The sequence below is a fragment of the Quercus robur genome, chromosome 4 (genome assembly GCF_932294415.1).
Source record: "Quercus robur chromosome 4, dhQueRobu3.1, whole genome shotgun sequence".
Taxonomy (NCBI): domain Eukaryota; kingdom Viridiplantae; phylum Streptophyta; class Magnoliopsida; order Fagales; family Fagaceae; genus Quercus; species Quercus robur.
The window spans coordinates 27,072,420-27,090,457 of record NC_065537.1 but is presented as its reverse complement, the minus strand read 5'-3'; the positions used below and the strand labels follow the sequence as shown (position 1 = coordinate 27,090,457).

The following is an 18,038-nucleotide window of genomic DNA, read 5'->3' as shown; positions in this document are numbered from 1 at the left end:
TCAGTAAGATCGAGTATTATAAAGAAGCACTCGATTTCCGTAATATTGAGTACCATATTACTTTCTTTAATTACACAACTTCTAGGTCAGTAGTGTCACGCTGGCAACACACTCAGGAACTCGAGTTCAATGAACTTGAGTACTATTTAGAACTCAATTTTGTGAAACTCGAGTATTAAAAAAGTGGTACATTGCTAAATATTTTCGAAACAGTGTTAGTTTGCCACAAATTTTGCCAAAACGTGTTATTTAGCTATTTTCACCAACAATCCAACATAAAAATCATCAACAGTCAATAAATAATAAATATTGCTTAGCAAAATAATCTATATATGTTAATAGTCAAAACTTAGAGAAAATTCAATTAGATTTTAATTGGATTTTCAATTTTGCGCCACATGTCTCATTTAAATTTAAATTTTATGCCAAGTGAATTATTAAATATAAAAATTGAAGAGTCCAAAACCAATTAGTTTCAAAATTGGATTTCAATTGGAGTTTAATTTTCCACCGCGTGTCTATCTAAGTTTTTAATTTTTATGACAAGTGAATTATTGGGTGCAAAAACCGAAAAATCTAAAACCAATTAAATTCTAAATTTTATATGTGTATATAATAATAATAATAATAATAATAAACCATTACATATTTTTGAAATGTATGGTTTAAAAAAAGTATAAGATAAGAAGTACATTGAATAATTTGAATATCTTCTTTAAAAAAAAAAAAAGAATATAATTTGAACCCTATAATTGTAATTGTTTTTAATTGCATCCATGCATATGCATGGGGCTACGTATTTGTTTTAATATAAAACAAAATAACAAATTAAGTATTACTAATATTTATTTTGGTCGGGAAGGTAGTTTGGTTAAAACTTTACAACTCAACAACATAACTTTGAGTGGCTGGATTTTTTTTTTTTTTTCCCTTTTTAATTAAAGGAATTCTTGCGGAGGAGAAGAGGACATCAAAATTTTGCTGTGTTAGACAGTCCAATAACATTGAGAGCATTCGCATTTAGTATTGCAAATGCTATATATAAGAGAATTTTAGCATTAATGCACCAAACAAGTCCAGCATCAGGACTTGCAAACACCAACTATTGCAAAAAAAAATTGCAATAGTACTATAGTGCAATTCTAAAGGTGGAATTGCACTATAGCGCTATTCTAAAAAAAAAAAAAAACTAATATTTTATTCACTTTATCAATTCATTTCTCTCTCTCACCGGGTTTTGGATTTTTGTTTTTATTTGTATTTTAGGATATATTATTTTATTGTGTAGAAATATTATTTTAATGTGTTGTATTATAAAATAAAAGTTGGAATGCTAAAAATATTGTAAAATGGTATATTATAATTGATAAAATAGATTTTTGGGATGGTAAAATAAAATGTGATAGAATTTTGGGAAGTAAATGCTAAGTAGATGCCAATCTTTACCGAGCGGTCGGGGTGGCCCCGTTTCCTATATCATTGAGAGTGGTTTATGTAACAGATGCGAGAAGGTTATGAGTGACAGAGTTCTATTAAAGTCCGCTTGCTGTGAGTGACACCCGCAAAGAAATGGCTGTGCAGTTGGTAGTGCAAGCTTTCATGCTTCTGCTTGCATGTGAATTAGCAGAAGCAGCACCACCTATAGCAAAACCCAATTGTAAAAGTAGGTGTGGAAACCTTCAAATTCCATACCCATTTGGAATTGGGCCTGATTGTTACTTAGACAAGTGGTTCGAAATTGTTTGCAAAGGAACTGGTGGCTCTGCTCAAGCCTTCTTAACAAGTATTGATAAGGAGGTGCGGCAAATCATTATTAGTAACAATCCAAGTACCAACAGGTTTATTGAGCCTACCGTTCAGGTCCAAGTGCCAACAATTTATTCCGAGTATTGTAAGTATGCGGGAAATCACGGCACTGTCAACATCACAAGAAGTCCTTTTCACTTCTCCCCTTATCATAATACATTCATTTCGGTCGGCTGCGACAACTCTGCAAAGATAGCCAATATTTTTCCTCAGATTTTCGGATGCGAGTCGGATTGCAAGAAAGACATGAAGGTAGACAAAGAAGTTAAATGCTCGGGTTTCAACTGCTGCGAGACGACGAATATCCCTTCAAACCTTCAAGCATTTGATGTTGAATTCAGAAGTAGAAACAAATCAAATGATGAAGAGGGAGGGAAAAAGAGTTGCAAATATGCCTTCCTAGCAGACAAAGAGTGGTTGGAGAAAAGCAAACGAGATCCCTCTTCTGTGCAATATTGGGAATACGTTCCTGTGGTTCTGGAGTGGGCCATATTTCGCTGGAACAACAATTCACATGAGTTGTTTCACTTCCTCAAAGGTAGACACAATGTCAGTTGTTCTTTCTCTGAAGAGAACAAAGACTACTTCTACAGCATTTCTTGTCACTGTGCTACCGGATACAAAGGAAATCCTTATGTTGATGGTGGATGTGAAGGTAAACTTCAAATGCACACCGTTCTTGTTTTGCATAAGTACTCCATTTTAATAGCATTCGTCTTTAGATGATACTAAACGCATATTTTATTCCACCTCGTACTAAACAAAGAATTAAAAGAATGATTGTGGTTTTTGGGGAACAAATAATAAAAAATTGTCCCACATTACTTAAGAGAGTGTGTTGTGTGTAGTATAACTTACTCCATCATCTCTTAAAAGTTATCATGATTTTTGAGATGATTTTTGAGTGGAGTTGTAGTGTGCCTTTGTGTTAAAACTCATTTTCCTCTTCCTTGTGTGTGTGTTTGTTTTTAAAAAAATAAAATCAAAAATTAAAAATAACAGCCTAACTTCTAATTATAATTTATTATATCATTTTTTTTAAGAACATATAATTTTAATTTTAAGTACTGTTATTACATTTTTACCAGTATAATAACAATATCTAATTTTTCGACGTATCACTGTTAGCTATATAAAAATTTAAAATACGTAAGAATTACACTTTCTATAAATTATGTCTTTCATACACAATAATACTTAATAATAAAAATATGTTTACCCAGGTCCAGGGATCCTTGGGTGATGAACTTATTGTCTAGTGCATTGTGTAAATATTGAAGTTGTAGATTTAATTCACCACATCATTGATTCATAGAGTTTGTGAGAGGTCCCATAGATAGGGAGTGGATCAGTCTGACCAAAGGCTGAAACATCACTTCTTTGTGTCAAATATATATATATATATATATATACTTTTTACTGAATTAATATTTTGATAATCTCATCATTGGATTATATTCTATATGTTCTTAATATACATGTCAAATTTCAGGTCAATTAGAAATTATTTACCTTCAATCCCTAAGCTCATCTTTTATATCTAATTTTAAATTATAAAAAAAAAATGAAATTTAAACATTTTCAATTATAAAGCATACTAGAAGAAAAAGTATTCTAATGAGGAATTTGTTAAAATTCACTTCTACGGCTTGGTCAGTTACTAAAAAAGCTTTTAAGCATTCCCATCCAATTTGATTGTTTAGTTTGTGATAGGCTCAAATTTTGAAGTTTTTTTTTTAAGTTCATTTATTTATTTTAAGGAGCAAATTTGACTCTTCTTATGGGTAGTTTTGTGAAATCAATGATTATGGGATTATTTTTCAATTTTTTTTTGTTAGATTGTGTTGAAGAAAATATTATATGGTGGAAAGTAATAAATAGGGAGATAGAGAAAGAGAGAGAGAATGTTAGTATTAATTAGGTAATAAGGTGGAAAACAATAGCATTTAATGATGTTTTTTTAACCGTTAGATTTCTTAGAAATGTACGATGTAAAAAACGTGTAAGTTTATAAGAGTTACATCAGGTATAATTTGAACCCATCTTATATATATATATATATACTCACAAAAATTCTTTAATTTAATCATATTTTGCAACTAAATTGAATACAATAAAATTTGGTGCCAGGCTGCCATTTGACACTCCCAGTACTGTAATACCAAAATAATAATAATAATAATAATAATAATTTAGTAAATTATAATAACCTCCCCTGAGGTTTGGGAAAATACATATTTTTTAAATTAAATTATCGTATAGAATAACGTCAAAATAATGCTTACTAACCAAATTAGTTATATGATTAGCATTTATTTAAAAATAATAAATTTTAATTATAGTTGGCAACTATCATTTTTCAATAGAAGGAATAGTTATATGTTACATTTGCTTTTTGTTGGACAGTGAAAAAGTTAAAGCGACTTTTCTTTGGAGAAAAAGTTGAAAAATTAAAGTGACTTAGAAGTAATTATTGTAATGTTGGACCCCATCATTGGCTTGATTGAGTTTGAATTGAAATAGATAGATTCTGTTGTGGGTAGTTCTACTTCAAAGTGTATCCTAATTATAGTTGGTAATTATCATTTTAAAATAGAAGGAATAGTATAGGTAAAAATAATTGGATTTGTTTTAGGTCCAGTGCATCAAGTACACTAGACCCCGTCAGATAATGACACGTGTCCAAAAGTGGACATATATCACCATACCAACGGGTCCAGTGTCACTGCCTAAGCCTGACCAAAGTGGACTTGGTTTAGGTAACACCCACCCCCCTTTCTTTATAGCATGACAGAATTTGAACATTATAAATAACTATTTTCCCTTCATTTTTTCATCATGTGACATTTGCTTTTTGCCGGACAGTGACAATGTTAAAGCGACTTATTTTGGGGGAAAAAGTTGAAAAACTAAAGTAACTTAGAAATAGTTATTGTAATGTTGGACCCCATCATTGGCTTAATTGAGTTTGAATTGAAATTGATAGATTCTATTGTGGGTACCTTTGCTTCAAAGTGTATCCTAATTATAGTTGGTCTGTTATCATTCTAAAATAGAAGGAATAGTATAGGTAAAAGTAAATGGACTTGGTTTAGGTCCAGTGCATCAAGTACACTAGACTCAGTCAAATAATGACACATACAAAAGTAGACATATATCACCATTCCAACGGGTCCAGTGCCACTACCCAAGCCTAATCCAAAGTGGGCTTGGTTTAGGTAACACCCACCCCCTTTTCTTTATAGCATGATAGAATTTGAACATTATAAATAACTTTTTTCCCCTCATTTTTTCATCATGTGACATTTGCTTTTTGCCAGGCAGCGACAAAGTTAAAGCAACTTTTTTTTGGAGAAAAAGTTGAAAAACTAAAGTGACTTAGAAATAATTATTGTAATGTTGGACCCCATCATTGGCTTGATTGAGTTTGAATTTAAATAGATAGATTCTATTTTGGATAGCTCTGCTTCAAAGTGTATCCTATATTAGAAATATCAACTCAAAAATATAAAGCCACATACATATGATATTATCAATTATTTTTCTCATTGAAAGTTATCAAGTGATAATATAACACAGTTGAAAGGGCACGCACTATTTGTCACTTAAACATATTTGGTCGAAAATATCAATGACAAGGGACTTAATTTTGTACCATATCAACTAGTACAATTAGTATTTGCTTCACCGGTATTTAATTCACTAGTATCTAAGTTAGCAAGGCCAGCCTTACTACTAGGCCAATTAGACAATCGTCGTAGGCAAGTAGAACTAGGCCTCCAAATTTTAACCAATATAAAAATTTATATACCTATAAAAGTATTAATTAGGCCCTGTAGACTGAAATGTGCCACTAGAAATATTTGGATGTACCGGGTTGTTTCACCCATACTTGGATGTATTCAGAATTTTGGTCAGTAAAATATATACCAAGCCGAAATTAAACAAACACTTTTCTCTCCGGCATTTCTTCTTCATTTTCTTCAGTCTCTTTTTCTTCATGTTTCTCCATCTAATGCTATTTTTCTCTTTAATTTCTTAAGCTTCTTCGACTCTTCATTTCTCTCTCTCTAAATTTCTTATTTTGTGTTCTCACGTGACCTTCAACTGAGTGACTAAAGAATAAAGACTAGTGAGTTTAGTCAATTCACCATTCAATATTTCAATTCCCACCCACCCAAGCCATGGCCAATATAATCTTCAAGTTTCAATCTTTTAAAAGGATTTGATGTTTTTGTTTAACGGTAGGTCCATTATTAATATATTGAGTTAAGGATTAACATAATTTGATTATGTTAAAAAAAAAAAAATTCGATTATGACTCTTAACAAAGGATAAGTTTCACAGTGAGTTCCAGTTAGCTTAACTGGTAAAGTCTCTGATGGTTGTATAAGAGATTTGGGGTTCAATCCCCGCCTACACCAAAAATTGATTGGTGTCTTGACCAAACTGAGACAACATTCTGTAGATATTGATTACTTTAATCTCTAGACCAAGCATGTTTACAATAAATTTATAATTCCATTTCGAATTGTATTAGGAATATTAAAAATTTACTACATATAACTTATAAACTAATGTGTCAACTTTTCAAACAATATTTCAAAAATATAATTAATAAATTTATTTATTATATTGTTAATATGATATTTATCGCATTCAGTAAAATGTCAGTTTGTAATTATAAATCTTTTAAAGTAAAATGTGGTAGTGTTAACTGTATTGATATATATTAACATTTTCCTTCCCATTTTTGTAATCTCTTGTTGGTCTATGTATAGGTTGAGCTCTAAATTGGAGAAAATTTTAATTTGTTTGACATCCTGTCACATATATAAAAGAAAAATATACTAATGGTGAGAGCTCCAAAAATTAATTTGTTAAATTTTTTTCTTATCCTATTAGATATTAATGAATGTGAAGACGACCTTCTCAATTATTGCAAAAGCAAGTTGGATTGTGAGAACACAGAAGGTGGTTACAATTGTGATAAGCGAAAATCTAAATTGAAGATGGTCATTGTAGGTATGTTTCTATACTTATTAAATTATCAAAATAAATATAAAACCAAATACACACACATACTCATGTTGGCTATTGCTACAATTTTCCTAGTACAGGAGAACATGCTCAGTTATTATTTTCTTTATAGGAATTCTTTTTTATTATTATTGTTTTTATAGGAATACTATAAACTTCATTAAACTTGAGAAATGGAGAGTACATTATAGATAAGAGCCTGTTCAAGAAAACAAAGATTCTCTTCGATTCATACCAAAAAAAAAAAAAAAATCATCAATGTTTAAATCATTTTGCTAATAGATAGATAGGAATATTACCTTGTCTAAAACCATTGGAAACTCAACACATCAAACCTCAGAGGAAGTTATGCCATATATGATAGGAGCCACAAAGATAGATGCATGACTCTGCTCAACCAAAGCATTAGAGATAGTCAAAAAATGCCCTCCATAATAAACTCTTGTATACCCATTTCTTTGGCAAATTGCATGCTAGCCTCAAAAACCTTCGCTTCAATCTTGTTCGGTTAAAATGAATGTATTGACTCCTTGCAATTAATTAATTAATTACCCAAGTTAATTAATTAGATCAAATTTCATGCAATAGCGTAGAGGCACAAATAAATCACCAAATATACTAAGTGCAGTGGAAAATAAATTTGATGTGGGTGATTTGTTTATGAATGAGAAAAACCTCCGAAGCAAAACCCCACCAGGTGAATTTAAGGTCACCACTCACAAGAATCCACTATTATCAATCATAAGCGGTTATAAGTATAAGGAATCTTACCAAACCCTTTGGCCTATTCCGAAATACCAACCTACAGTTGAACCCTTATCCCAATACCCAATTGGACTTGTATTATAACAGTAATCTTTCCGTTCAATACACGAATCCTAGTACATGACTAACCAATGATGCACAGATCTCAGTACGTGACTAACTCCACAGCAACCCTTTGATTATTGTAGTTGATTTACAGCAACTTCACATAGAAACACCAATAAGATCTTCAATGTTAGTGCAAGAGACTTTGCTTGGTTACAAAACCCAAAGGCATACAAGAAACGCAGTAAGAACTCTTTCTTTTGTAGGAGGAGGCTAGGGTTTCAAAAAAAAATCCTTGTGAAGCTCTCTAGGGTTAGGTTTTTCTTTTTCCACCTCTTTGTTTAAATAGGAGCTCATTGGGCTCTCCTATTCCAAATAGGTATACATAAACCTTGGACTTTCTTAGTCCAATAAGGATTATACAAACCCATAAAAAATAGTCTTTTAGAATAAAAACGTTGCTGGCTACAGTCTGAATCTCGTAAGCTTGATAGATCGAGACATCTGTCGAGCTTTAATGAATCTCGACAGATCAAGCTTTTGTTGAGGAGGTATTGAGACCTACACATTGAACTTTTCTTGAGCAGTTCTTGAGTAATCTTCATGTTTTCAATGTAACCACTTGTAATGATAATCTTGAACCTACTTTGATTTACCCAAATACAAATAAAGTGCGTTTTGTCAAAGGATATGCCAATTACATAAAAATATGTCCCTTACAAATCTCAATAGCCCCAATTAAGCCTTTATCTTCTTACTTAGAGCAAGAATCACCAAGCCTTGAGCATCCCAAATGAAGACCCCAAAATTGACCTCTTTTTGAGTAGCAAAGACTACACCATAAACATTCATTCACTTTAAAACGTGGGTTAAGGGGTGGTTTCCAACAACCATCCATCATCTCTAACCGAACTGTGCTAGGTATATTAGCAGCTCTATATTCCTCTTTTTGGTCCCCACTAGAAAATATTTCTAATTCCCCCACTAAGTAGAGCCCAAAGTGTACTTACAAGACTTGGGGTTTTTCAAGGTCTAGATAGAGCTATGGGGGAGTTAGGCAGAATACTCTTTCAACACTAGAAAGTTGAGATGTTGATCATTATAGGGAGAATTCAGATCTAGTGCAATACCTAGCTACCAAATTCACAATAGATTAATAGAGGGTGGAAGTAACATTCTTGCCCTACTCTTAGTTTAGCCCATTCTCCTTAGAAAATGAGAGGCCTTGAATTTTTCTTGTCTCTTGCGCCTTCTTTCATTCTTTTGGTAAATAGGGTTATGAAAGTACTCCTAGCCCTTCTTGGATAAAAGATCCCTTCCTTAAACTGGTTGAACAACATGTTGGGATTTTGTGAATGTGATCCTTATTGCAAAACTGTGGGGATGATGACTGTAAGGGCCTTGCTTAGGTCAACTCTGAGTCTTACTACCCGTTTCTTACTCAAATAGGATAGATGCCTTATTACGTGAACACACCTACTATGGTCTCTAGTGGGTTTTTCATTCTAGGCAATTTCTTCTTCACTAGACTGCTTCCCTTTTAATATTTGAGAGGGACTAATCTTTCCTCTTTTTCTTTGTTTGTTTTCCATGCTTTGTTTGTCAACTCTTGTACCTAGGAATTAGGTTTTAGGGAGGACTTTATATAGTCTCTAAACTATAGCTGCTAGTACATCTAAAGTACCATTCTCTTGGAATAAAATGGTAGAATTATAAAATTGTAAAGTAGGATATGCAAGCAAATCTACATAGAAAACCCAGAGGAGGGGTGGAAAAACAAAAATTGAGCAAGGCTTTTTTAGAGCATTAGTATTGGTGTTGCTAAAAAGCCATATTGCTATTTTTAGCACCACCAATCACGAAAGTGGGGCTACAATGATGGAGGTATAGCCAAATGATTTGGCTTCTCAATTACAGTGCACAGCCAAAGATCATTGTGCACTGTAGCTCAAAGGCAAAAAAGAATTATATTTTAATTGGTTTCTCTCTCTTCTTTTATTAAATTAATCTTTTCTCTCTCTTCTTTTATTAAATTAATCTTTTCTCTCTCTTTCTCTCTTTTCTCTTTCTTCACATTCCTTCTTTCTTCTTTGCCAAACCCAAACCCAGCACTTCTTCTCCCTTTCATTTTTTTTTTTTTTTTGGCTTCTTCCTCTAGCCATTTTTTCTCTATTTTTTCTTTCTACATCACCTTTCTTTTTTCTTCTTCATCAAACCCAACCTTTCTCTTCTCCCCTCCATTTTTATTTCTTTCTTCCTCCAACTCCTCACCACACATCAGTCCCTGCCCACCAAGCTGCCGCCGACCCAAGCCCCAAGCTATTGTCGACACAAGCCCCAAGACGCCACCGACCCAAGCCTAGTGGTTTTTTTTTTTTTTTCTTTCCTAATCAAAATTGTTAGTGGTGGTTGTTGAGGTGGGTTTGTGGTGGTGGTGGTGGGTTATTGATTGGGTTGTGTTCGTGGGTCTGTGTTTGTGGTTGGGTTCAGGATTGGGAATGGGCTATGTTTGTGTTCATGGGTTTGTGTTGGTGGTTGGGATTGGTTGGGTTGAAGCCTGGTTTGGCTTGGCATTGCTATGGGCGGTTGTTGTTAGTTGTGATGGTGGTGGTGTTGTGGCTGGGTTTGGAATGATTTTAGGCGGTGCTTTTTAGAATCATGTAAGGATATTGTGGTTTTGGTTCTGGATGTTATGTGGTGGTCTTGGTGTCCCTAATGGTGGTAGTGGTGGACGGCTGTAGGGGTGGTGTTTTTTAAATCTTTCTCTTTCAATTGTCTCTCTAGGTTTTTTTGTTAGAGGATTTGTGGGTTTGTTGAATTTTGGTTGTTTTTATGTGTGATTTTGGTTGGTTTTTGAGATGATTTTGTTGCAAATGTAGTGGATTTGGGTTGTGGTAATGGTGGCCTGTGGGCAGTGAAGATGAATAGGGTTTTGGGTTTGCTAGTTGTTCTTCAAAATCTTCAGATGAGAGAGGGAGAGACAAATAAAGTGAAGTGTGAAAGAAATAATAAAAAATTAATAAAGAAATAATATTTAAATGAAAGGGTCAAAAAATAGAACCATTGATGTTGGATGTTTTGTAAAGTGAAAAAGTAAAATAGATAAAGTAGATTTTTGTGGTGCCAAATAGCTAAAAAAATAGCCCACCAATATAGATGCTCTTAGAATGATTTTACTAAATACGAAGAAAAATCCTTTTTTTTTTTTTTTTTACAAGATACTACTTTAAAGCCTACTATTCTTGCCTAACATCCTTTTGTTTTATATTATAAGAAGGGCAGTTGGATTACATATACATGTCATCATCTTATTGAAGCCTGAATGTGAAAAGGCTAGTACAATGATGTTTTATGCTACTGCTGCTATGGGATAGTTTCACCATTGGACATGGTTGAGGCATGTCCTTGCTCTAGTGCCTAGGTTATTCTCAAGCCAAAACCAAGGGGTAAATACTTCCCTTTTGTCCTTATAGCTATGTCAGAGAGGGCATGCCTTTGAGGCTGTCCTTTTTTTAATATAAGAAACAATCTTTTGCAACATTGGATTGTTGTGGGATTATTCCCTAGGGTGTTGACTGCAGGTGTAAGGCTGGGATGGCCCAGGTCCATTAGTACTTTGAAAAGACAATAATGCCCTTGACCCCAACCCTAGTGACGATACAACTCCTATCCAAGAGATGCTACCTAGAGGATGACATCAATTTTCCTAGAGGTCTGAGTATTGCTCTTGAAAGGTCCTTATACGCCTTCTTGTATCGTTGGCTTCTCTCTACGAACGTTTGTCCTAGGATGTTATCTTATATGTTTCCTTCCCTTAGGGTTCTTTCCCAAAGTGGTATGTCCCTTATAGATCCACTTAATTTATATTGGGCCTTTGCACCCTTTTTCTTTAGGCTTTTGCAAATCCATTCAAGTTTTTTTTTTTTTTTTTCATTTGCACCCATTCTTGGGTCATTATATCCAATTATGAGTTGGTACCCATTCAAGGGCCCTTTCACCCCATTTATGGGGTTTTGTCTTGGTTCATGGGATTTTGCACCTTATTCAAGGGTTCCTTATTCTGGACTTGCAACCCTTTTAAATTTGGGGTAGCAACAATGTCAACCACAAAATTCCTTTGTGGTGTGAATCAATTTGAAAGAATTTTATAACTTATAAATCTAATAGCATTATGTGGTTTATGGCGAAAACATCTTTTTGGTCCTTATATTTTGGCTCTATTTTCATTTGGTCTTTAAGTTTCATAGCATACATCTTGGTCCTTAAATTTTCAAACTTGCTATCATTTTAGTCCTTGGTGTCATATCACTCATGTAAAACACTTACCTCTTGCTATCATTTTAGTCCTTGGTGTCATATCACTCATGTAAAACACTTACCTCTAGTTGACATCAAGTTTTTACACTTGTTAAGTTAATCATAAATGAGATAACAACATTGACCAAAATGATAGTGAATGTTCAAATAGTGTGTAAAACACCTTAAATGTTTAGACCCCCAAATTACAAATTACCAATTCAAGCTTATTATCAAACTATGTATGTGCAGAATATGAACATAAGCTAAACCAGAATTGATAAAATAATCAAAACCAAATAAAATCACAACCACTGCAGAAATTAAATGGCAAAGATTAAGGGAAGAGAGATGCAAACACAAAGACAACTCAGCGATGTGTTATCAAAGAGGAAATTGAAGTCGTGGCGTAAAACCTTTCCGCCGCCCTCCAAGCGGTCAATAACCCACTAAAGAATGAAGTTGGGGTACATGAACAACAGAAGACTCTCCAAGCCTAATCTACCCAGTGTATCTAAGCCCTCCAAGCTTTTTACTCCAACAAGGTTACACCGAACATTTGTCTTCTTTAGCTTACCAGATTTCGCTATAGCCCATAGCATCAACCAATATCAATTGGTCCCTTCCTAACTACTTCCCAAGCACCAAATAGCCTTCTCACAAATATGGGTATGGTGAAAAAAGGTTTTGGCTAATGTATCTCTCAAGGATGTAACAATGGAGAGGGTGAGAGTTAAGAAATTTGAAGAGTCACTATATAAAGATTGTGGATGAGTCAATCTTATTTTTCTCTAGGGTTTCTCTCTCAAAATTCTCTCTAGAAGCTCTCTACATTTCGTGGGTATAAGAGGTATTTATACTTGTGTGAGAATGGAATGCGAAGAGTCAGTTTTTCAAAACAGAGCTGGTTGGTGACTTGGCCTCATGACTTGACTGAGTCGTGAGTTCAATCTGAACTTTTTGTCCTGTAGTGATACAGCTGACATGACGGTTCAACTTCTCTGCATGCTTCATTCGTGTGCATCCTCTGGTGGCTTGCCAGTCATGAGCTACCTGCGAGATCTAGTCGCGATTCCCTGTTTCAGGGCACAGTCTTGAGCATTTCTTCACATTCTCTCATACACTACTCTTACATAATTCCCACCTAAATACAGGGTTTCTAAGTGTTGAATTACAAGCATATTGGTATGGAATAAAGCCAACAAAATAGTTGATTAAATTCAACCTTACAGATAGCAAGTTTAGAATTTTAAGGACCAAAATAAATTTTTTGAAAATTTGAGTACCAAATTGAAAATATAAGAACTAGAGTTGTGTTTTTCATTGGTTTATTATAACTTGCTTTCTAATCATATTTCCAAGTTAACCTTTCTATTATTTTGTATTAATTACATTTTACACAAAAGTCTTCATAATTTCTACCCCTTTATAATTTCAATTATTACTTACAACATCATATTTAAAATATGTTGTTAGTCTTTAAAGTTTACCTACTAAGTGCTATTGGTCCCTAAAGTTTGAAATGAGAACTATTGGTCCCTAAAGTTTAAAAATGAGCAATATTGATCACTCTGTCAAATTTTGTTAGTTTCCTTGTTTATATGTCTAATGGATCAATAGTATAACATTTTTAAATGACATGACATTTTAAAATGGCACATTAGTAAATTTGACCCAAACCTGTTTTAAGTAGTGCACTAACCTAGCACACCTAAATCAAAACACTTTAGGCCCCAAAGAGGGGGGGAAAAACTGTTGTGTAATACAAAAAAAATAATAAAATAACAAGTACTACAATAAACAAAAAATTAAAATGGTTAAGCTAACTCCAAGCTTATCTCCACAATCAACACCAATCAAAATCCACTATTAAAAATAGGAATTACAACTACACAAACTCACAAATATATATATATATATATATAAATATAAAATATATTATATTATATAATATAATATAATATAAAAATCTTAAACATAAACTAACCCAAAGTCCCAATACACCTAACGGTGCTCTCACACTAACTCACCAGGCAAAACTAGTCTTTACCTCTCTCACAAGACAAAACTTTGATCCTGACTCTCTCATACAGAACAAGGCCACACCACTACACTTTTATAAGGGATGGCACTCATCTCCTTACTTCTCTTATTTTCAATGTGGGAATAACTCTTTTAAGAAAAGTAGACAACAAAATCAATCAACAAAATCCCTAAAGAGAGCAAATCCAAAAGTCTCCATAGCAAACCCTGACTTTCTACTAGTTTGTTGCACAAAGAGGCCATGGAAGCACTCCCAAACAAGATCTATTGTGAAACCTATTATGAGAATTAGAATGATCTCACAACTAAATAATATGAATAATTAATGTAAACTTGAAAGAAAAGTAGATACAATTACACATAAGAGAGAACGTAAAGGATTTACATGTTCAACCTTAAGCCTGTGTCAATAGATAAAGACAAGTAGAAAATTTCACTAACAAATCTGAATATTACAAAAATAAATATCACAAAATCCAAACTAAAAATACATCAAAAGAGCTCTCTCTCACAATTTAAAAGAATAGAGAAATTTCTATTCCCCATTCTAATCTGCGACACACAAAACATTTAGACAAAATCACGTATAAATTTTTGTTAGAGTGGCTAATTCTAAAGAAAATAAATTCTATACAAACCAAAAAAAAATAAAAAAATACAATGCAAGACAGAGTTAGCTTGCCATAGGTATCATGACTGCCAAAGTCAACTGGCCGTACTTCAACCACTAGTTGACATGGGCAACTTTTGTCAATGACGAAATCAATCTCATGCTTGAAGCCCTTACTAATTAATACAGAATTGATCATCACATATTTGTACTAATCAATTGGTAATCCGTATAATACATGGTAAATTTTAAGACTGTATGAATGTTTTCTATTATGCTTTATTTAAATATAAAATTTTATGATTAGGTTAGTTATTAATAAGAGGTATTTATTATAATTTTTTTTAGATTAAACTATATCTTCCAGCATTAGTTATTTATTATGATTGTGTTTGTGAATAAAATCTATCCTATCTTTTAAAGAAAATTCAACGTGCCAAGATTTTAATGGTAACTTTAAATATAAATTAGAATTTAAATTCAATTGATATATATATATATATATATATATATATAAAACGACATATGAAATTGTAAGATCTCAAAACCTTACGTGGTACCATATTATGTGGTAAAGTAAAAATCAAATTGCTTTATATTTATATATATTATAGATTACCTTCATCAAAGAAAATATATATTATAGATCACCTGAAATTCAAGTAAAAATCATCTATTTTTCTTTGAACTAGAATTTAATTAGGAGTTCACTTATTCAGACTTCTGGGTAGTGTGGGAACATATATAATTTGGAAGATTTGATAGCTTCTAGAAAAAAGTAGGAAACTTTTTATCGAATCTATTTTTCACATTCACATTTATATACTAAAAAACATAGATATTTTAATTCTTTTGATTTTTGTAGGTTTTGGTACAAGCCTTGGAGCATTATTTCTACCAGCTACATGGGTTTTATACAAACTGATTAAGAAGAAAAACAAAATCAAGCTCAAGAAAAAGTTCTTCAAAAAGAACGGTGGTTTATTGTTACAACAACTATCTTCGACTAAAAATAATGTTCAAAATACAAAATTGTTCAATTCCAAGGAATTAGAAAAAGCAACAGACCATTTTAGTAAAGATAGAATAATTGGAAAGGGTGGACAAGGTACTGTTTACAAAGGAATGTGGAGTGATGGACAAATTATTGCAATAAAAAAGTGCAACATTGTGGATAAGGCCAATCTCCAACACTTCATAAATGAGATTGTCATTCTTTCACAAATCAACCATAGAAATGTGGTAAAGCTACTTGGGTGTTGTTTGGAGACAGAAGTTCCTTTGTTGATATATGAATTCATCCCAAATGGGACACTTTTCCAATATATCCATGAAGAAAATGAAGGGGTCCCATTAACATGGGCCATGCGCTTAAAGATTGCCATAGAAATTGCAGGAGCTCTTTCCTACCTACACTCGGCAGCTTCTTTACCAATTTATCATCGAGACATAAAGTCCACAAACATACTTTTAGATGAAAAGTACAGAGCCAAAGTAGCAGATTTTGGGACATCAAAAATGGTGAAGATTGACCAAACTCATGTAACCACCCTAGTTCAGGGAACTTTTGGGTATTTGGACCCAGAATATTTCCAAACAGGTCAATTTACAGAAAAGAGTGATGTGTATAGCTTTGGAGTGGTCCTTGTTGAGCTCTTAACTGGAGAAAAACCTGTTTCTTCAACAAGGTCGGAAGAGGGTAGAAGTCTATCCACGTATTTCATTCTTTCAATGAAAGAAAACCATCTCTTTGATATTCTTGATGACTGTGTAAGGAAAGAAGGTGATAAAGAAGACATCATCATAGTTGCTAATCTTGCAAAAAAATGTTTGCACATGAATGGGAAAGAACGTCCTACAATGGGGGAGGTCGCAATGGAATTACAAGGAATCCAAAAAAAAGATACTAATGGTCAAGAAAATTATGAAGAACTTCATAATGTTAGAAGCAAAGAAATTGATCCTTCATATGCTTGCTCTACATCAACACAATCATATTCAGAAATTGCTTCATCTTCGTCATCAATTGTCCTACCATCATCATCTTTCAAATCACTATGATTAATAAACTATTTGCTTTCTAGTTATTTGGTTTCCTTCCATGTTGTAATGTATTAAAAATTATTTTAATATGTCCATAATTGAATTTAAGAAGAATTCATAAATATTTGCATAAGAATGGCTTGTATATTGTGAGAAATACAATATTGGGGTTAATGGTGACTAGTGAGACAGTGCGTGTAAAAGAGAAGAGATGATGGTCTCATTCCTTCACTGTGCATGTCATGGGTACATCACTCGCACTACTTATTCTCGCAGTGTTCGTGTGTAGGGGTGAATGCATATAGAGTGTATGGAGTCGCCTAAAATCAGTGAGATTTCTTAAAGGTTTGATTGGTCATCCAAATATATATATTTTTTCCTTTCTAAATTTAGTTCCTGTAAGTCTAAACTAGATAAAACCGTGTCTCGATCTAGAAAATAGATTGGGGAGTTTGGTTGCACATGGGGAAGCTCTTAGGCACCACATGACATCAGACCATAGTCGATACCTAATTGTGCTTATCCCTTAAAATGTAGTGCAATGCAATATAAAATAAAATAAAAATAAATAAATAAATAAATAAATAAAAAACCTACTTGCCCAGTTGGGAACATGTCTCATGATATCGTGCATGCTTTGAGAATAATACATGAGTCTAGATCTCAATTGTTTTGATTTTAGCGGAAAAATAAAAAAATATTTTAGTTTTGAAAACCATTTTGAAAAACTCATCACTGACAAGGGCTGATGTCAAGTTTTGGGGGTACCTACCATTATTAGGATCTCATCGATCTTTTGTAAATGATATGATCCATCTATTTATGAATTTTGAATTAATGGATCAAACAAAGGTAGACATTCTTCATGATCCTGTTCGCCAATGAAGCTTTTGAGGATAAAAATTAATTTCTCAGTGGGAAATCGAAGAAAACCACAGTACAATTTTGGCAAGTGCTTTGAAAAATATGGTGTTTTAGTGGAAAATCAAGAAACCAGGGTGAAAACAGTGTTTTGAAAAATACAATTTTTTTTTGGGAAAAAAAATCAAGGAACCATGTTGAAACCATAATTTTAGAAATACAATTTTTCAATGAAAAATCAAGAAACCAAGATGAAAATCACGCTTTTAAAATCCATACTAGTCAAAGAACTAGAATAATTAGTGGTTCTAAGTTCTCTAGTCCGATCAGGATCAAACCGATGGTTAAACCAATGGTGTCATAAAAAATATAATTATTTATTTTAAAATTATAAAATTAAAGAATAAGTGTTATTTTTTATAAATAGTAGACTAAAAGATGTAAATATATTTTGTGAGAAATTATATAAGATTTTTTTTTTAAAACAATTTACATTAGTTTCAACATCTTATATTTAGAAGAAGAAAAA

The 18,038-nt window shown here is 32.8% G+C and overlaps 1 protein-coding gene across 1 annotated transcript; it reads left to right on the top strand.

Moving 5' to 3' along the window:
• The first annotated feature begins 1,446 nt into the window (after positions 1 to 1,446).
• On the top strand, positions 1,447 to 16,997 carry LOC126721041 (wall-associated receptor kinase-like 9). The gene is made up of 3 exons (XM_050424001.1): positions 1,447 to 2,461; positions 6,712 to 6,831; positions 15,471 to 16,997. Exons 1-3 carry the CDS (start codon positions 1,570 to 1,572, stop codon positions 16,664 to 16,666), a joined length of 2,208 nt encoding a protein of 735 aa, XP_050279958.1. The 5' UTR covers positions 1,447 to 1,569; the 3' UTR covers positions 16,667 to 16,997.
• The last annotated feature ends 1,041 nt before the right edge of the window (positions 16,998 to 18,038 follow it).